Source organism: Blennius ocellaris, assembly GCF_963422515.1.
Source record: "Blennius ocellaris genome assembly, chromosome: 18".
NCBI lineage: Eukaryota > Metazoa > Chordata > Actinopteri > Blenniiformes > Blenniidae > Blennius > Blennius ocellaris.
In genome coordinates this window covers 19,553,336-19,574,082 of record NC_137667.1, presented here as the reverse complement: position 1 = coordinate 19,574,082, position 20,747 = coordinate 19,553,336, and the positions used below count along the sequence as shown (strand labels likewise).

The 20,747-nt window shown below is 45.1% G+C and overlaps 1 protein-coding gene across 1 annotated transcript; it reads right to left on the bottom strand.

The window, feature by feature from the left end:
- Positions 1–5,125: 5,125 nt before the first annotated feature.
- LOC308142937 (heparan sulfate glucosamine 3-O-sulfotransferase 5) lies at positions 5,126–19,328 on the bottom strand (the record flags this gene model as incomplete). The annotated part of the gene is made up of 2 exons (XM_080513556.1): positions 5,126–6,050; positions 19,222–19,328. The coding sequence occupies 2 exons, from the start codon at positions 19,326–19,328 to the stop codon at positions 5,126–5,128; spliced, it is 1,032 nt and encodes a 343-aa protein (XP_080369682.1).
- Positions 19,329–20,747: the final 1,419 nt, after the last annotated feature.

Sequence of the window (20,747 nt, the reverse complement as noted above, 5' to 3'; positions counted from 1 at the left end):
TTGTCCAGACACTTTCTCTGGACAAGAGCCCAGACACTTTCTCTGGGCTCTTGTCCAGACAGTTTCTCTGAGCTCTTGCCCAGACACGTTCTCTGGACAAGAGCCCAGACACTTTCTCTGGACTCTTGTCCAGACACTTTCTCTGGACTCTTGTCCAGACAGTTTCTCTGGACTCTTGTCCAGACACTTTCTCTGGACTCTTGTCCAGACACTTTCTCTGGGCTCTTGTCCAGACACTTTCTCTGAGCTCTTGTCCAGACACTTTCTCTGGACATGAGCCCAGACACTTTCTCTGGACTCTTGTCCAGACAGTTTCTCTGGACTCTTGTCCAGACACTTTCTCTGGGCTCTTGTCCAGACACTTTCTCTGTACTCTTGTCCAGACACTTTCTCTGGGCTCTTGTCCAGAGAAAGTGTCTGGGCTCTTGTCCAGAGGACGGTGAGAGACACCAGAGCAACAATGCAGACGAGCTGAGGGCCTCCATCACAGAGCAGGGCTCCAGGTTGTGGCTCCAGGCCACACTGCTGACATGCTCTCATTCATGGTGAACCAGTGACTGCATAGAAATGAACAGACTTTTCAGAAGCCTTACATTTCTGCTTGGAACATAATTGCACATAACAGTGCCCCAACTGGGGACTCCATTGTTCTCCTGGGGGACTTCAACGCCCACGTGGGCAATGACAGCGAGACTTGGAAGGGGGTGATTGGGAGGAACGGCCTCCCCGATCTGAACCCGAGTGGTGTTCTGTTATTGGACTTCTGTGCTAGTCACAGTTTGACGATAACGAACACCATGTTCGAGCACAGGGGTGTCCATAAGTGCACGTGGCACCAGGACAGCCTAGGCCGGAGGTCAATGATAGACTTTGTGGTTGTGTCATCTGATCTCTGGCCACGTGTCTTGGACACTCGGGTAAAGAGAGGGGCAGAGCTGTCAACTGATCACCACCTGGTGGTGAGTTGGATGCGCTGGACTGGTAGGAGGCCGGATAGACTCGGCAGGCCCAAACGTGTTATGAGGGTCTGCTGGGAACATCTGGCCGAGCCCTCCATCCGCGCAGCCTTCAACTCCCACCTCCGGGAGAGCTTCTCACAGATCCCGAGGGAGGCTGGAGACATTGAGTCCGAGTGGACCATGTTCTCCACTTCCATTGTCGAAGCTGCTGCTTGGAGCTGTGGCCGCAGGGTCTCTGGCACCTGTCGTGGCGGCAATCCCCGAACCAGGTGGTGGAAACCGGAAGTAAGGGATGCCGTCAAGCTGAAGAAGGAGTCCTACCGGGCACTGTTAGCTCATAGGACTCCCGAGGCAATCGACAGGTACCAGCAGGCCAAGCGAGCTGCAGCCCGGGCTGTGGTGGAGGCAAAAACTCGGGTCTGGGAGGAGTTTGGAGAGGCCATGGAGGAGGACTTTAGGTCGGCCTCAAGGAAATTCTGGCAAACCGTCCGGTGCCTCAGGAGGGGGAAGCAGTTCTCCACCAACACTGTTTACAGTGGAAGTGGGGAGCTGTTGACCTCAACTGGGGATATCGTAGGGCGGTGGAAGGAATACTTTGAGGACCTCCTCAATCCCACCACCACGTCTTCCATTGAGGAAGCAGAGGCTGGGTTCTCAGAGGTGGACTCGTCCATTTCCCAAGCTGAAGTCACCGAGGTTGTTGTGAAGCTCCTCGGTGGCAAGGCACCGGGAGTGGATGAGATTTGCCCAGAGTTCCTTAAGTCTCTGGATGTGCAGGGACTGTCGTGGCTGACTCGTCTCTGCAACATCGCGTGGCGGGCGGGGACAGTACCTCTGGACTGGCAGACCGGGGTGGTGGTCCCTCTCTTTAAGAAGGGGGATCGGAGGGTGTGTTCCAACTACAGAGGGATCACACTCCTCAGCCTCCCCGGGAAAGTCTATTCCAGGGTACTGGAGAGGAGGGTCCGGCCGTTAGTCGAACCTCGGATTCAAGAGGAACAATGCGGTTTTCGTCCTGGTCGTGGAACACTGGACCAGCTCTATACCCTCCACCAGGTTCTCCTGATGGTGGAACACTGGACCAGCTCTAGACCCTCCACCAGGTTCTCCTGATGGTGGAACACTGGACCAGCTCTAGACCCTCCACCAGGTTCTCCTGATGGTGGAACACTTGACCATCTCTATACCCTCCACCAGGTTCTCCTGATGGTGGAACACTGGACCAGCTCTATACTCTCCACCAGGTTCTCCTGATGGTGGAACCCTGGACCAGCTCTATACCCTCCACCAGGTGCTTGAGGGTTCGTGGGAGTTCGCCCAACCAGTCCACATGTGTTTTGTGGATCTGGAGAAGGCGTTCGACCGCGTCCCCCGATATGTCCTGTGGGGGGTGCTCTGGGAGTACGGAGTCCAGGGTCCCTTGTTGAGGGCTGTTCGGTCCTTGTATTCCCGGAGCAGGAGTCTGGTTCGCATTGCCGGCAGTAAGTCGGACCTGTTCCCTGTGCACGTTGGCCTCCGGCAGGGGTGTCCTTTATCACCGGTTCTGTTCATCACATATATGGACAGAATTTCTACGCACACCCGGGGGCCGGAGGGGGTCCAGCTTGGGGACCACAGAATCTCATCTCTGCTATTTGCAGATGATGTGGTTCTGTTGGCTCCATCAAGCCTGGATCTCCAGCATGCACTGACACGGTTCGCAGCCGAGTGTGAAGCAGCTGGGATGAGGATCAGCACCTCTAAATCCGAGGCCATGGTTCTCGACCGGAAAAAGGTGTCTTGCCCCCTCCAGGTCGGTGGAGTGCCCTTGTCCCAAGTGGAGGAGTTCAAGTATCTTGGGGTCTTGTTCACGAGTGGGGGAAAGATGGAGCGTGAGATCGACAGGCGGATCGGTGCAGCGTCTGCAGTTATGCGGACGTTGTATCGGTCCGTCGTGGTGAAGAAGGAGCTGAGCCAAAAAGCGAAGCTCTCGATTTACCGGTCGATCTTCGTTCCTACCCTCACCTATGGTCATGAACTATGGGTCATGACCGAAAGAACCAGATCCCGGATACAAGCGGCTGAAATGAGCTTCCTCCGTAGGGTGGCTGGGCGTACCCTTAAAGATAGGGTGAGGAGCTCAGCCACCAGGGAGGAGCTCGGAGTAGAGCCGCTGCTCCTCCACATCGAGAGGAGCCAGCTGAGGTGGCTCGGGCATCTATTTCGGATGCCCCCCGGACGCCTCCCGAGGGAGGTGTTGTCTGGGGCGAGGGAAGTCTGGGCAACTCTACTCGGACTGCTGCCTCCGCGACCCGGCCCCGGATAAAGCGGTAGAAAATGGATGGATGGATGGACATAATTGTTTTTGAATTGATCTTGTGTGATATTATTATTTTCTGAAGCATTGAATTTGGGGCTGGGATTTAATAAGCTGTATTTCTTCCCACTCCTTTTTGGATGTGCTACCGGATAATATTTTTCTGATGTTACTTGTTCACAGTTTGTTTGGTGACATATATTGTTTGATTGGTGTGCGCTGCTGACTTTACTATTTGATTTTGAGCATACTCAAAGTTTAACATCAAAATCGAAAAAAAACCAATTGCTAACACTCCTCTGAATTCTTCCTAAGAGATTATTTTATCAAATAAGTAAATTAAACATGTCGTCACATGTTGTTATACTAATAGTCTTTATAAAAGCACCTGTGTGGTGCTTGAACCAAAAGAAGAATGAATATAAACCACATTACTTTTAATGTATTGAATATTTACAAAAACAAACAAATGTTTACATGTTCTTTAATTGAGCCTTTTTAACAACACATTTGTGATACAGAAGGATATTTGCACAGAAACAGTCAAATTCTGCCAATTATCATAGAACAGTTGGTTCGACAAGAAGTCATCAAAGGACAACTTTTTATTTCCTTCTTTACATTTTCTTATATTCCATTATGACGTTTTGCCTCATGTTGGCAAACCACTGGGAAAGCTGTGGGGGAATGAAAACAGCACAGTTGCATTAAAAAAAAAATAGTTCAAGCCTTAAAGGGGTCATATTATGCAAATGCTACTTTCTGATGGTTTTCCAACAGTACTAATCGTCCCCATGCCTGGAACGACACCCCAGAAGTGAAGAGTGTGTCCTCTCTCACTGGTTTGTTTCAATTTTTAAAAAGTGTGTTGCTCCAACCAGCCAATCAGAAATCAAACCCTATATAGTGTCATCAGAGGTTCAGCCACTTTGACTCCTCCCACAATCAGGCAGCTCTGCTCTGGCACATGGCGCCATGACAGGAAGTACATCCTCCTCTTATCAAGATGGGCGTGTGTGGGCGGAGCCAGTCCAGCTCACACAGACACAGCAGATTCTGAATGCAGCTCCTAGGATCCAATGTTCAAATGAAGGAAAATCAAGGAGGAGCTGGAAACTAATACAAGGTTTGTGGACCGACAAGACCAGGAGAAGGAGGTGAAAAGCTGAATATGATCCCTTTAACTTCTTCCATGGGTTTTCGATGTGGTGACTGTCAAACAAACACTGGGTCTGTTCTGAGAAGCCTTGTGTGTTCAGACTGTGAGAATTAAAAGAGGACCCCTTGTCATGGACTGATCACAGCTGGAAATAAATAAAAGAGTAAACAAAACCGAGACAGTGGACACAAAGAGTGTTGGATGTTCTAAAGGCTTCTGGTTTGCTCATGCAGATTTGGTCAAGTAAACAATATGACAGGGAACAAATGGTGAGTTTTGTTGTTTAACAGATGTTATTTTGTGTTTCATCATGAATAAAAGCATCACATATTAAGCTTATCTTAACAGCATGAATATCAGTGTTTGATAGTCTTTAAAAATTATTTCTTTTATTAATCACGCAGCCCAGCACTGGCTCTTTTTTCCTTCATGGGAAAAAATAAAACATTGACAGACAGGTGAAGTCGTTTTGTGAGATCAGGTACCTTGAATGAAATCTTTTAGTCAAACCATCAAACTATTTAGTTGTATTGTCATACACGTAAAAACAGAATTACATCAAGTTCTTCTTATATTTGGTCACACTGTCATACTTGTATTCAATTCAATCAAAGTGCTATTAAAGTCTGAAGAGCTTGCAATGGGGTGTTCATCTTTTTTTACTTCAGGGAATTCAAGAAATCTGGTCAAAGGAATTCAGAGTCTTCAAAATCACGGCCAGTTGAATGTCCTGCCAGTGATCTGGTAGAACTTCTGATTGAAGGGGTGAAAGAACTTCTGCAGTTTGGTCACGACCGATGGGTCCACATCCGGGTGGATGCGGCCTTTGCTGCCCGCCAGGCACTTGTTGAAGACAATGTTGAATCGCAGACAATAGAATCCCCGGGTGGCGTTGAAATACAGGTTGTACTGACTGATCCGGGACGGGAGGTTGAGGAAGCGCTCCACCAGCTGCAGCTCTGGCAGCGGGTCCGAGATGAGCCGGTCCCCGTCCACGATGTGGAACTGCTCCACGGGGAAGTACTTTAGCCAGCGCTCCAGGTGTTTGGTGTAGATGCTGGTCCGGACAGCTTTGTACTTTGTGTTCACCTCACAGGTGCTCATGTCCATCGCCAGCTTCTCAAACTTGTGGTAAGTCTTGTTTTTGCGCTCCTTGCCCTCCAGCACTTGGGTGTAGTCGGAAACAGCCCTGGTGGTGGGCTCACGGACGATGATCAGCAGCTTGATGGATGAATTCATCTTGAAGATGCGTTCCGGGACCTCCTCGGTGATGAAATAGGCGGGGCTCTTTTCAATGGTAATCTGGTGAGGGAAGGAGAAGGGCATTTTGCCCCGGTACCAGTCAATGCCCCGGGCATAGTTTTGGTCATTGTCAAAGAAGTGGATCTCCTGTGAGGCCTTGACCACTGCCGGATGCAGGTTGAGCATTTCCAGCAGGGCCCGGGTGCCCCCTTTGCGGACCCCGATGATGATGGCACGAGGCAGCTGCTGGACCAGGTTGTGCAGGCGGATCTGCTCTTTGGTGGCATTGCCCTTCCGTAGTTCGTGGAGCAGGCCGCGGTTCAACTGCAGCGTCCGGAGAGGGATTTGCTCTGGAAGAGGCAGCCTGCTCTCGATGGGGCAAACGGGCTGCAGTCTGGAAAACACACAGAGATCATTGTTAAAACTCAAAAGTCTGAAATCTGCTCAGAAACCTGATGGTTATGTACGTTAGCTTCTGTTGTATGAAGAAAGATTCAAGACTCAAACAAGGGTCAAATGGCAACATTTCAATAACTTGGGCTGCGCCACTATTCTTACCTTTGCCTGGATTCAGAAACGGTGTAAAGTGTCAGAAATGTTGTGAAAGGAGGCAGAGGCACGGCTATTGAGAAGATACCTATACCAGAATCTCTAACACTTTATAATAACTATCCGTTATAATTAGTTCATAAATCATTGATAAACTGTTAGTTAACTCATTCAGTGCCAAAGACGCGTTTTCGCGTTTTTTCGAATAGTACCGCTGAGTGCCAAAGACGCGTTTACGCGTTAATGGCGTTTTTTGCATGGGGGCGGGGCTACTAACATGATCTTGCTTGTATCAAAAATTGGAGTTGTAATCGCAAGGATGTAGAACAGAGTACCGTCTCAGAAGCCATGTCAAAGCGGCGGAGCAAGACCGATCGGCCAGCCGGTCAGTTCAAGCAACTAACTTTGCAGCAGAGCATTTTGAGAGGACCCAGCACCAGCAGCGCAGCTATAGAAGACGCCGGCAGAGACCACTCCTCTGACGGAGCGAGCTTCAGCGAGCCGGTGACTGGGACCATCACAGTCGTCGAAACCAGAGGGAGAAGTCAAAGATCTGGGAGAAGACCGATCCCTGATCCGATCCCTGATGAATCAGAGTTCAGCGAGCCTGACCCAGATTCTTGGGACGAGTGGATACCGACCTCTTCTGCGAGTAGCAGAAGCCCGTCGCCCCAGCCTCGCGCCAAAGCAGCGCATAGCTCTACAGGTAAAACTGATGCGTTCACTGATTGCCTCTTGTGTTAGCGGTGAAAGCATACATTTTTTTGTTGTGTTATCATGATCTGGCAATAAAAGTTATTCTAAAAGTGATTCTGATTCACTAAATGCAATTATATCCGCATGATGCTGAATTTATAATCGGATTATAATCTTCAATCCGTGAGCTCCCCCCTTTGGCCAATCTGCGTTACTGCATCCCTGCAAAATGTTTATTTGATGGTTTATTTGTATCTGCTACCTCTTACATGCATATGTACATGACCGTTTTCCAATGCTTGTTGATGCTTCTACATGGTTGCAATAAAGTTGTATTTGTATAACTTTAAAAAATGTTGTCCGTGTTATTTTGGTTCATTATATAATGGGAAGACTTCTCAAAGTGTTTGAGATGCCATTGAAGCAAAAAGAATTATGATCAAAGATATTTTCTGCTTGAAATGCTGTTTTTCACAAAAAGCCATTTTTCTCAGCTTTTTGGTCAGAAACCAGGATTTTCAGTGATACCCACCCATGTTCAGGAGGCCATTACTAATGAATGGAAACAGGTACAAACAAACAGATTTTTTCTGATGATAAAGGAAAGTCTGAATTTTCATTTGGTATGTTTCTTGACAAGATTTAGACAGAACAACATTTTCTATGGGCTTTGAGAAAACGCTGAAATGTTGAACAAACCCTGGCACTGGGACGTGCCAAATTTGAAAAGGGCTGGCACTGAATGAGTTAATAAGTTATAGATTTCTTGTCGAATATTTGCTAACAGTTGATTAAGGCTTTATAACTGTGCCTTATAGCTAGCTAATAAATAATTTACAGGCTGTCAGTTAACAATTTATACACTACATGTTAACTGTATGTTAATGAATTATAACTATACCTTATTAATTAGTACTAGATCATGAATAAGCCATTAGTAAACTACTTACTAATGACTTGTTAAGTATCAGTTAATACTTTATATACATTATTAAGGCGTTATTCAAAAGTTGCAACTATTCCTCATTTACGAACAGTTAGTAAATGAGGAATAGTTGCAACTTTAGAATGATATCCTAATAAAGTATGTAAGCTAATTACTAATAATGAATGTATTAACTCACACTTTAGAGACCAGTTATTAATAGTTATTTAACCATCTACTGGAATTTTGTAGAACATCAAATGGGTGGAACAAGTTCAAGGTACAGAAATCTGACGTGATATTTAAATTATCACATTATTATAACTCAGCCTTGTTCCACCCATAGGCTTTGTGTGTGCTATACCCCCCCCCCCCCCCCCAAAAAAAAACAAAAAAACAAAAACAAAACAAAAAACAAAAAACACCACAAGTGAAATTGTTGTCAATAAAAGGTTGTGTTTTTGTTGTTTCAAAACACAACTTACATTCAACACAAACGAAGCCATCACACGGCAGAACAGCAACAACAGTAAACAACAATATAGCACTTTTTGTGCTAAACACTTGTTCAACAGAACTTTAGAGGGACATTTAATGTACAAACATTGCAGCGATGTCATGGATTATCCGTCCTAAAGGCCCTTTGCGATGCTTACGGACAAGCCACTCGTGCCATTCAATGACTTGGAGATGGTCTAGCAGTGACTCCTCTGTACGACTCCCCCTGAGTCTCCACACATCTTCCTTGACCGTTCTCCAGGCCCGCTAACTAAACCTCTATATGCTGGGTATGTGCACCTGTTAGCATCGACATAGGACACTGTGATTGACGGTGAAATGGGTGGAACCAAGCTGAGGTAGAGCTTTTCTATAAGCATTTATTGTAGATCCCACTTGAACATGGTGAGCAATCAGTGGCCCCAGATCTCTCCTTCCTCTTCTCTCAACTGAACACAGAACCGGCTTTGCATGTCTTCTCCCTCTCTAGTCCACACTGAACATCCCCAACACCCACTTCTTCTTCTCCCTCTCTAGTCCACACTGAACATCCCCAACACCCACTTCTTCCTCTTCCTCTCTAGTCCACACTGAACATCCCCAACACCCACTTCTTCCTCTCCCTCTCTAGTCCACACCGAGCATCCCCAACACCCACTTCTTCTTCTCCCTCTCTAGTCCACACTGAACATCCCCAACACCCACTTCTTCCTCTTCCTCTCTAGTCCACACTGAACATCCCCAACACCCACTTCTTCCTCTCCCTCTCTAGTCCACACCGAGCATCCCCAACACCCACTTCTTCTTCTCCCTCTCTAGTCCACACTGAACATCCCCAACACCCACTTCTTCCTCTTCCTCTCTAGTCCACACTGAACATCCCCAACACCCACTTCTTCTTCTCCCTCTCTAGTCCACACTGAACATCCCCAACACCCACTTCTTCCTCTTCCTCTCTAGTCCACACTGAACATCCCCAACACCCACTTCTTCCTCTTCCTCTCTAGTCCACACTGAACATCCCCAACACCCACTTCTTCTTCTCCCTCTCTAGTCCACACTGAACATCCCCAACACCCACTTCTTCCTCTTCCTCTCTAGTCCACACCGAGCATCCCCAACACCCACTTCTTCTTCTCCCTCTCTAGTCCACACTGAACATCCCCAACACCCACTTCTTCCTCTTCCTCTCTAGTCCACACTGAACATCCCCAACACCCACTTCTTCCTCTCCCTCTCTAGTCCACACCGAGCATCCCCAACACCCACTTCTTCTTCTCCCTCTCTAGTCCACACTGAACATCCCCAACACCCACTTCTTCCTCTTCCTCTCTAGTCCACACTGAACATCCCCAACACCCACTTCTTCCTCTTCCTCTCTAGTCCACACTGAACATCCCCAACACCCACTTCTTCTTCTCCCTCTCTAGTCCACACTGAACATCCCCAACACCCACTTCTTCCTCTTCCTCTCTAGTCCACACTGAACATCCCCAACACCCACTTCTTCCTCTTCCTCTCTAGTCCACACCGAGCATCATCCCCAACACCCACTTCTTCCTCTTCCTCTCTAGTCCACACTGAGCATCATCCCCAACACCCACTTCTTCCTCTTCCTCTCTAGTCCACACTGAACATCCCCAACACCCACTTCTTCCTCTTCCTCTCTAGTCCACACCGAGCATCATCCCCAACACCCACTTCTTCCTCTTCCTCTCTAGTCCACACTGAGCATCATCCCCAACACCCACTTCTTCCTCTTCCTCTCTAGTCCACACTGAGCATCATCCCCAACACCCACTTCTTCCTCTTCCTCTCTAGTCCACACTGAGCATCATCCCCAACACCCACTTCTTCCTCTTCCTCTCTAGTCCACACTGAACATCCCCAACACCCACTTCTTCCTCTTCCTCTCTAGTCCACACTGAGCATCATCCCCAACACCCACTTCTTCCTCTTCCTCTCTAGTCCACACTGAACATCCCCAACACCCACTTCTTCCTCTTCCTCTCTAGTCCACACTGAACATCCCCAACACCCACTTCTTCCTCTTCCTCTCTAGTCCACACCGAGCATCCCCAACACCCACTTCTTCCTCTTCCTCTCTAGTCCACACTGAACATCCCCAACACCCACTTCTTCCTCTTCCTCTCTAGTCCACATTGAGCATCATCCCCAACACCCACTTCTTCCTCTTCCTCTCTAGTCCAAACTGAGCATCATCCCCAACACCCACTTCTTCCTCTTCCTCTCTAGTCCACACTGAACATCCCCAACACCCACTTCTTCCTCTTCCTCTCTAGTCCACACTGAGCATCATCCCCAACACCCACTTCTTCCTCTTCCTCTCTAGTCCACACTGAACATCCCCAACACCCACTTCTTCCTCTTCCTCTCTAGTCCACACTGAACATCCCCAACACCCACTTCTTCCTCTTCCTCTCTAGTCCACACTGAACATCCCCAACACCCACTTCTTCCTCTTCCTCTCTAGTCCACACCGAGCATCATCCCCAACACCCACTTCTTCCTCTTCCTCTCTAGTCCACACTGAGCATCCCCAACACCCACATCTTCCTCTTCCTCTCTAGTCCACACTGAGCATCCCCAACACCCACTTCTTCCTCTTCCTCTCTAGTCCACACTGAGCATCATCCCCAACACCCACTTCTTCCTCTTCCTCTCTAGTCCACACCGAGCATCCCCAACACCCACTTCTTCCTCTTCCTCTCTAGTCCACACTGAACATCCCCAACACCCACTTCTTCCTCTTCCTCTCTAGTCCACACTGAACATCCCCAACACCCACTTCTTCCTCTTCCTCTCTAGTCCACACTGAACATCCCCAACACCCACTTCTTCCTCTTCCTCTCTAGTCCACACTGAACATCCCCAACACCCACTTCTTCCTCTTCCTCTCTAGTCCACACTGAACATCCCCAACACCCACTTCTTCCTCTTCCTCTCTAGTCCACACTGAACATCCCCAACACCCACTTCTTCCTCTTCCTCTCTAGTCCACACCGAGCATCCCCAACACCCACTTCTTCCTCTTCCTCTCTAGTCCACACTGAACATCCCCAACACCCACTTCTTCCTCTTCCTCTCTAGTCCACACTGAGCATCATCCCCAACACCCACTTCTTCCTCTTCCTCTCTAGTCCAAACTGAGCATCCCCAACACCCACTTCTTCCTCTTCCTCTCTAGTCCACACTGAACATCCCCAACACCCACTTCTTCCTCTTCCTCTCTAGTCCACACTGAACATCCCCAACACCCACTTCTTCCTCTTCCTCTCTAGTCCACACTGAGCATCATCCCCAACACCCACTTCTTCCTCTTCCTCTCTAGTCCACACTGAACATCCCCAACACCCACTTCTTCCTCTTCCTCTCTAGTCCACACTGAGCATCATCCCCAACACCCACTTCTTCCTCTTCCTCTCTAGTCCACACTGAGCATCACCCCCAACACCCACTTCTTCCTCTTCCTCTCTAGTCCAAACTGAGCATCATCCCCAACACCCACTTCTTCCTCTTCCTCTCTAGTCCACACTGAACATCCCCAACACCCACTTCTTCCTCTTCCTCTCTAGTCCACACTGAGCATCATCCCCAACACCCACTTCTTCCTCTTCCTCTCTAGTCCACACTGAGCATCATCCCCAACACCCACTTCTTCCTCTTCCTCTCTAGTCCAAACTGAGCATCATCCCCAACACCCACTTCTTCCTCTTCCTCTCTAGTCCACACTGAACATCCCCAACACCCACTTCTTCCTCTTCCTCTGTGTTCCCAGCGGAAGTGGCGATGCACAAAATGCCAAAATGAATCCAGGTACTTAGGGAGAAAGAGAAAAAAGTCAACAGCGGGTACGAAGTAAAAGGAAAACTACACCTGTGGACCATGCTGCGCACACGGACAATGGCGATGGTAAGCAAGATTGCATGTTATTTTTTCATTAGAAATGTATGATTAGGATAACACAGGTTGATTGTTCTACTGCATCATCCAACCAGTTTGGTTAATTTCCCACTGATTAATTTGCGCGTGTGTGTGCATGTTTACCCGAAAAGAGTTGTTGTAGGCCAACAACTACTAGAATTGTTATTTTCTGAGGTATGTGTGTGTGTGTGTGTGTGTGTGTGTGTGTGTGTGTACCTATCCATCCATATATTTGCCAGCTGCTCATTTTTTTATTTTACCGCCACCTTGCTTATAATCACTTTTTTAATGCTCTGTCCTCTCATTTCAGATACTGAGGCAACTCTAGCTCCAACAGCTTTTTTAAATGTTAAGAAGAGCATCTTCTTAAGAAGCACACTGCCACAGAAGAAACCAGTGACCTGACCAAGGAGAAACACTCCCTCCTCCAACAACCTGGTCAAAGTAGTAGGGGTGTGCGAATCACCATTTTTTTTCAAAGCCTGACCTGCTCATCCCGGGTTTTTTAAAAGAGCATTCAATGCTCCAATCTTATTTTATTGTGAAACATTGAACAATACCTGTGAAAAAATGCAGACTTGTTGCTTTATGTGCACATGAGGTGGTGATCTCAAATATACAATAACAGTTTAGAACATTGCTGTTCAAAATACTAAATTATATCATGTAAAAGCGCTTTGGGTGGTCGCAATGTCAATAAATGTGCTATACAAGCACAATCCATGTACCAATTAACATTTAATAAATGTTAAATGCTATTGATAAGATGAATTGACTTGAGTTGACATCATACTTTGTAATTCATTTTTTAATGTATTTTCTGTTTTGTTGTTGATGCAGGTGACAGCGGGACAATTGACACATCTTCCTCGACTAACTCGTCTCCTGATGTGTCTTCTGTTGCTTCATCCTCCAGCCCATCCAACTCCTCTTCATTCTCCTCATCGGGCTCCACATCCTCATCAACTCATTCCTCTGATTCAGACAAGAAATCGAAGAAAAGACGCAAGAAGAAAAAGAAGCACCACCACCAGAGTCGCAAGAAAAAGGATAAGAGGAAGAAAAAAGGAAAGAAAAAGGAGCAGTATGGCAAACAGAGAGGTAAATGCAAACAAATTGCGATGAACTTTGTCGCGCAAATTACAACAAAGTTAATTTCATAGTACTATCAAAATCTAAAATTTGCAATAAGAGGGGGAAACCAACAACATGCACATGAACAAGTATTTAGCGACAGATGTGTACACAACATGTAATATATATATATATATATATATATATATATATATATATATATATATATATATATATATATATATATATATATACATATATATGCTGTTTATATATATATAAACAGCACTATGTAATTAGGATAAAAAGAAAATGTAACTGTAATCCGTTAAAATGCATAAAAATGTGTGTCATCTCGCTACAGGTATATTCTATAAAAACTGGGATTACTAAACAGGATTACAATAGAAAATCAGATAATAAACTAGAACTGCAGTGTCACATGATCCGTCCACTGGCATTGCGACACTTCCTGACACTTTCAGGCTGACCAGTGCTGATGCGTTGCCATGGATACTGCAGCCAGCCGCTCCCGTCACACTGGGTACGGCTGGAATGTCCCTCCTTTGTCCTTATCTATCGACTTTCACTTAACCCCTGCTCCATAAAGTAGTCAGTGAAAGGTGCTCATGTTGGTGTGGCAGTCGGACTGCACCTTCACTTAGTGACATCATAATAATGCGACGGCGGCACAAGTTAGTGACATGTGCCATGGTAGGGAAAGAATTACAAGGTTCCGAAAATGGACTATAAAAAGCGCACTTGGGATCCAGATGATTTAAAGTTGTTCCAGCAGATTATTGTTTTGGTAACTTACATGATCTGCGTCCTTTTTCTGCCATCATTATTCTACATAAACGCTCGGATGAGCGGGTCCCTTTAAATGTTGTCGCCACAAGGAATTGTGGAGCAGCATGGCTCGCCTCCTTTGCGAAAGTGTGCATCAATGCTATCCTATGCTAAGGGAGGCTCTAAAGGAAGCAACGGGCCTCCTTTTCTTTGCTTCTTGAGAATTCGGACAGTCCTTATCATGACTGTTACACCAAACACTTCCGGGGTTCAGTGAAAGTCAATAGATCAGGAGTTAGGAGGGACATTTCGGATGTACCCGAACTGTTTTAAAGTGGGAGGAGCCTCTTCACCTCTCTGTACAAAGCTAATGACGCCTCCCAGCAGTGAAAGTGTTGTGAACGTCTCACCTGAAGAAACATCTGGTAGATAAAACCTGCTGACTTTACTGAAACACACCTGGACTCTGTCAACTAGTTTGATTAGCTCACAACCTGTCAGTAACCTGCCAATACCAACTAGTTTTATTAGCTCATAACCTGTCAGTAACCTGCCAATATCAACTAGTTTTATTAGCTCATAACCTGCCAGTAACCTGCCAATACCAACTAGTTTTATTAGCTCATAACCTGTCAGTAACCTGCCAATACCAACTAGTTTTATTAGCTCATAACCTGCCAGTAACCTGCCAATACCAACTAGTTTTATTAGCTCATAACCTGACAGTAACCTGCCAATACCAACTAGTTTTATTAGCTCATAACCTGCCAGTAACCTGCCAATACCAACTAGTTTTATTAGCTCATAACCTGTCAGTAACCTGCCAATACCAACTAGTTTTATTAGCTCATAACCTGCCAGTAACCTGCCAATACCAACTAATTTTATTAGCTCCTAACCTGCCAGTGACCTGCCAATACCAACTAGTTTTATTAGCTCATAACCTGCCAGTAACCTGCCAATACCAACTAGTTTTATTAGCTCATAACCTGCCAGTAACCTGCCAATACCAACTAGTTTTATTAGCTCATAACCTGCCAGTAACCTGCCAATACCAACTAGTTTTATTAGCTCATAACCTGCCAATACCAACTAGTTTTACTAGCTCATTACCTGCTAGTAACCTGCCAATACCAACTAGTTTTATTAGCTCCTAACCTGCCAGTAACCTGCCAATATCAACTAGTTTTATTAGCTCATAACCTGCCAGTGACCTGCCAATACCAACTAGTTTTATTAGCTCATAACCTGTCAGTAACCTGCCAATACCAACTAGTTTTTTTTAGCTCATAACCTGCCAGTAACCTGCCAATACCAACTAGTTTTATTAGCTCATAACCTGCCAGTAACCTGCCAATACCAACTAGTTTTATTAGCTCCTAACCTGCCAGCAACCTGCCAATACCAACTAGTTTTATTAGCTCATAACCTGTCAGTAACCTGCCAATATCAACTAGTTTTATTAGCTCATAACCTGCCAGTGACCTGCCAATACCAACTAGTTTTATTAGCTCATAACCTGTCAGTAACCTGCCAATACCAACTAGTTTTTTTAGCTCATAACCTGCCAGTAACCTGCCAATACCAACTAGTTTTATTAGCTCATAACCTGCCAGTAACCTGCCAATACCAACTAGTTTTATTAGCTCATAACCTGCCAGTAACCTGCCAATACCAACTAGTTTTATTAGCTCATAACCTGCCAATACCAACTAGTTTTACTAGGTCATTACCTGCTAGTAACCTGCCAATACCAACTAGTTTTATTAGCTCCTAACCTGCCAGTAACCTGCCAATACCAACTAGTTTTATTAGCTCATAACCTGTCAGTAACCTGCCAATACCAACTAGTTTTATTAGCTCATAACCTGTCAGTAACCTGCCAATATAAACTAGTTTTATTAGCTCATAACCTGCCAGTGACCTGCCAATACCAACTAGTTTTATTAGCTCATAACCTGTCAGTAACCTGCCAATACCAACTAGTTTTTTTAGCTCATAACCTGCCAGTAACCTGCCAATACCAACTAGTTTTATTAGCTCATAACCTGCCAGTAACCTGCCAATACCAACTAGTTTTATTAGCTCATAACCTGCCAATACCAACTAGTTTTATTAGCTCATAACCTGACAGTAACCTGCCAATACCAACTAGTTTTATTAGCTCATAACCTGTCAGTAACCTGCCAATACCAACTAGTTTTATTAGCTCATAACCTGCCAGTGACCTGCCAATACCAACTAGTTTTATTAGCTCATAATCTGCCAGTAACCTGCCAATACCAACTAGTTTTATTAGCTCATAACCTGCCAGTAACCTGCCAATACCAACTAGTTTTATTAGCTCATAACCTGCCAGTAACCTGCCAATACCAACTAGTTTTATTAGCTCATAACCTGCCAGTAACCTGCCAATACCAACTAGTTTTATTAGCTCATAACCTGCCAGTAACCTGCCAATACCAACTAGTTTTATTAGCTCATAACCTGCCAGTAATCTGTCAATACCAACTAGTTTTATTAGCTCATTACCTGCAAGTAACCTGCCAATACCAACTAGTTTTATTAGCTCCTAACCTGCCAGTAACCTGCCAATACTAACTAGTTTTATTAGCTCATAACCTGTCAGTAACCTGCCAATATCAACTAGTTTTATTAGCTCCTAACCTGCCAGTAACCTGCCAATGCCAACTAGTTTTATTAGCTCATAACCTGCCAGTAACCTGCCAATACCAACTAGTTTTATTAGCTCATAACCTGCCAGTAACCTGCCAATACCAACTAGTTTTATTAGCTCATAATCTGCCAGTAACCTGCCAATACCAACTAGTTTTATTAGCTCATAACCTGCCAGTAACCTGCCAATGCCAACTAGTTTTATTAGCTCATAACCTGCCAGTAACCTGCCAATGCCAACTAGTTTTATTAGCTCATAACCTGCCAGTAACCTGCCAATACCAACTAGTTTTATTAGCTCATAACCTGCCAGTAACCTGCCAATGCCAACTAGTTTTATTAGCTCATAACCTGCCAGTAACCTGCCAATGCCAACTAGTTTTATTAGCTCATAACCTGCCAGTAACCTGCCAATGCCAACTAGTTTTATTAGCTCATAACCTGCCAGTAACCTGCCAATACCAAGTAGTTTTACTAGCTCATAACCTGCCAGTAACCTGCCAATACCAACTAGTTTTATTAGCTCATAACCTGTCAGTAACCTGCCAATACCAACTAGTTTTATTAGCTCATAACCTGCCAGTAACCTGCCAATGCCAACTAGTTTTATTAGCTCATAACCTGCCAGTAACCTGCCAATACCAAGTAGTTTTACTAGCTCATAACCTGCCAATAACCTGCCAATACCAACTAGTTTTATTAGCTCATAACCTGCCAGTAACCTACCAATACCAACTAGTTTTATTAGCTCATAACCTGTCAGTAACCTGCCAATACCAACTAGTTTTATTAGCTCATAACCTGCCAGTAACCTGCCAATGCCAACTAGTTTTATTAGCTCATAACCTGTCAGTAACCTGCCAATACCAACTAGTTTTATTAGCTCATAACCTGCCAGTAACCTGCCAATGCCAACTAGTTTTATTAGCTCATAACCTGCCAGTAACCTGCCAATACCAACTAGTTTTATTAGCTCATAACCTGCCAGTAACCTGCCAATACCAACTAGTTTTATTAGCTCATAACCTGCCAATAACCTGCCAATACCAACTAGTTTTATTAGCTCATAACCTGCCAGTAACCTACCAATACCAGTACTGGTGCTGATGGGAGGAAGACATTCTCAATACGTTTGGAGGAGTTCATGTTTTAGGGATTAATTGGGGCAATTTCTTAATATATAGGCACATATTTTTATTCTAACAATTCATTAAATTGCACTTAAAATGCTTTAAACAAAGCAGAAAACTCACCCAGAAACAATAAATGTAGTGTTTAACAAATACCACTTAAATCAAACCAGAATTGAATTCCTTTGATTTGATGCTTTTATACTGACTAAAGCACTTTCCATAGTCCGTCACATTCACAATGGAGGCGGCTGCCATGAAAGGTGCTTACTTCATTCACTGGAGGCAACTTGGGGTTCATTGTCTTGCTCAAGAATACTTTGACTATTGCACAGATCTGGAATTGAACCTGTAACCTTCCAGTGATTGATTGTGTGTGGTGACATTGGCAGGGATCCAGGATGTGTCCATCTCTGTGGTTACATTGGTTCTACTGCAGGCTTCCATTCATTTTGACATCTCAACCGATAGCACTGTGAACATTATGAAGTTTGATCATTTCAATGGGTATGTAGTATGGGTTCATTGTTTCCTGTACTTTCCCAGAGGTCTTGCTAAGGTACTTACTTATAAGTATGGAAGCACTCTGGTGGAACTTTGTTTATCACTGTGCCACTGTTGACTTACAATCATCCCATCAGAACATGTGTGAGATCTGAGTTCCAGATCTCTGGAGGTTTTGTACTAGGCAAGGCAAGGCAAGGCAAGGCAAGGCACAAGGCAAGGCACATTTATTTGTACCATTCAAACACAGGCCAAGTCACAGTGCTTTATAAAGAAATTAAAGAAATACAGAAAAGTTTACAAAGACATAAGACATATATTAAGTAGAATGGAGGCGGAGCTATCAGCTATCAAGCTCCTCTCATGTAGAACCAGATCCCAGTTTCAGTTAGGGAGGCTGACGCAGTGCGACCATTATATGTCACGAAGGGTCTGTCTCTCTGAAGATTTGTCTTCTCTATCTTTTCTCTCTCTTATTGCAACGTGTCTGACAGTAGAACTGGAAGTTCCTGATCTCAGTGGATGAGCAGTAGAGAGTCAAAACCTCTGAGTCTTGTTCTGCAGGTCTTTTCCTCTCCCTACTGCTTGCCTATGTGGCTTTGTTGTAATTGATGCAATATAATTAAAACTTGATTGTATTTGTGCGCTACCATTTTAGACAAAGTTTAAGATTAGATTGCCAGTCATTTCATTTGAAAAAGTAGAACGAGGCTTGTTCATGTGTTAATTTATTTCACACTAAAGTTGTGATATTTTAGAATCTGAGGTGGAGGACTTACCTATCCAGAGTCCCAACCCTGGCCACGAGGTAGAGGACGCTTCCGATTGCGAGGCTGCCCAGAACGAAGAGCTTTTGTCTCAGCAATGCCTGCTGTTTGAATAGCATGGCCCTCCATCAATCTTCAGGACTGCGTCTTCAGCCTGCAGAGAGCCCAGCACATAAACCACTAATCACCAGGGGAGAAGAGACAGCCCAATGTTTATTAACACACACTCTATCAAGGCCTACAAGTGATTAGGCCACACTCACACTCGCCTGCAAAGTGCTGCGGAACAACTAAAGAAAATGCCCTCTCTCTCACCACCACTTTGTTTTGTTCAGTTTTTACATTTCAGATGAGTCGTGAAGCGGATTTGATCTAATGTGAAGACGTGCGGCGAGAGACAACAAATCAGCGTTGAGCTTTGGAAAGACAACTGATCAAGTCTCTTCCAAGTCCTTATGCGTGTCAGAATTATCCTGGTGAAAAGATCAGAATACTGCTCAACTGAACCAATTTCGCAACTATTTCAAGCACAGTATGGACTTTAAAATTAAATCAAATCAAAATGTACTTGTAAAGATCTTTCAACAGCCTGGATGGTGACCAAAGTGCTTCACAGCTTAAAGGCAGTAATGTAAAAAAGTTAGACAGCAGTAAAATATATAGTATAACAATAAAACTGACCAGCAACAAAACAGCATTAAAAACAAATAAAACAAGATAACATGCCACCATACCACTAGACATGTAAAGCTATTTTGAACAAGAGAAGTTTTAAAGTGTCCTTTAATAAGACAAAGGTCAGCGATGGAGTGTTTCACGCGGTCAAACCAGAATGTTTATCTCTGCTGAGCGGATGACCTCAGAACTCATTTTTGGTCCTGTGAAGTTATAAGCTTTGATAAATACATAAGATGGAGCAATTCAATTCAACTTTATTTATATAGCACCAAATACAACACAGTCATTTTGAGGTGCTTTTAACAGAAAAAAGAGAAAAACGTAACAAATCCACATGAGAGCAGGGCCAGTTCTTAGATGAGCACTGCCAAAACACCAGTTGTTTTACCACCGTTAACGGAGCCAAGTGAGGACCACATCACTACGTCAATCCAAAACGTGATACGTCACTAATTTCACCAATGACAGCGCTCAAAGAAGAACCAGGAGACGGACTGTAACAGTGGTTTGGTCCAGGAACCAGGAGATGGACTGTAACAGTGGTTTGGTTCAGGAACCAGGAGACGGACTGGTACAGTGGTTTGGTTCGGGAACCAGGAGACGGACTGGTACAGTAGTTTGGTCCAGGAACCAGGAGACGGACTGTAACAGTGGTTTGGGCCAGGAACCAGGAGACAGACTGTAACAGTAGTTTGGTCCAGGAACCAGGAGACGGACTGTAACAGTAGTTTGGTCCAGGAACCAGGAGACGGACTGTAACAGTAGTTTGGTCCAGGAACCAGGAGACGGACTGTAACAGAGGTCTGGTCCAGGAACCAGGAGACGGACTGTAACAGAGGTCTGGTCCAGGAACCAGGAGA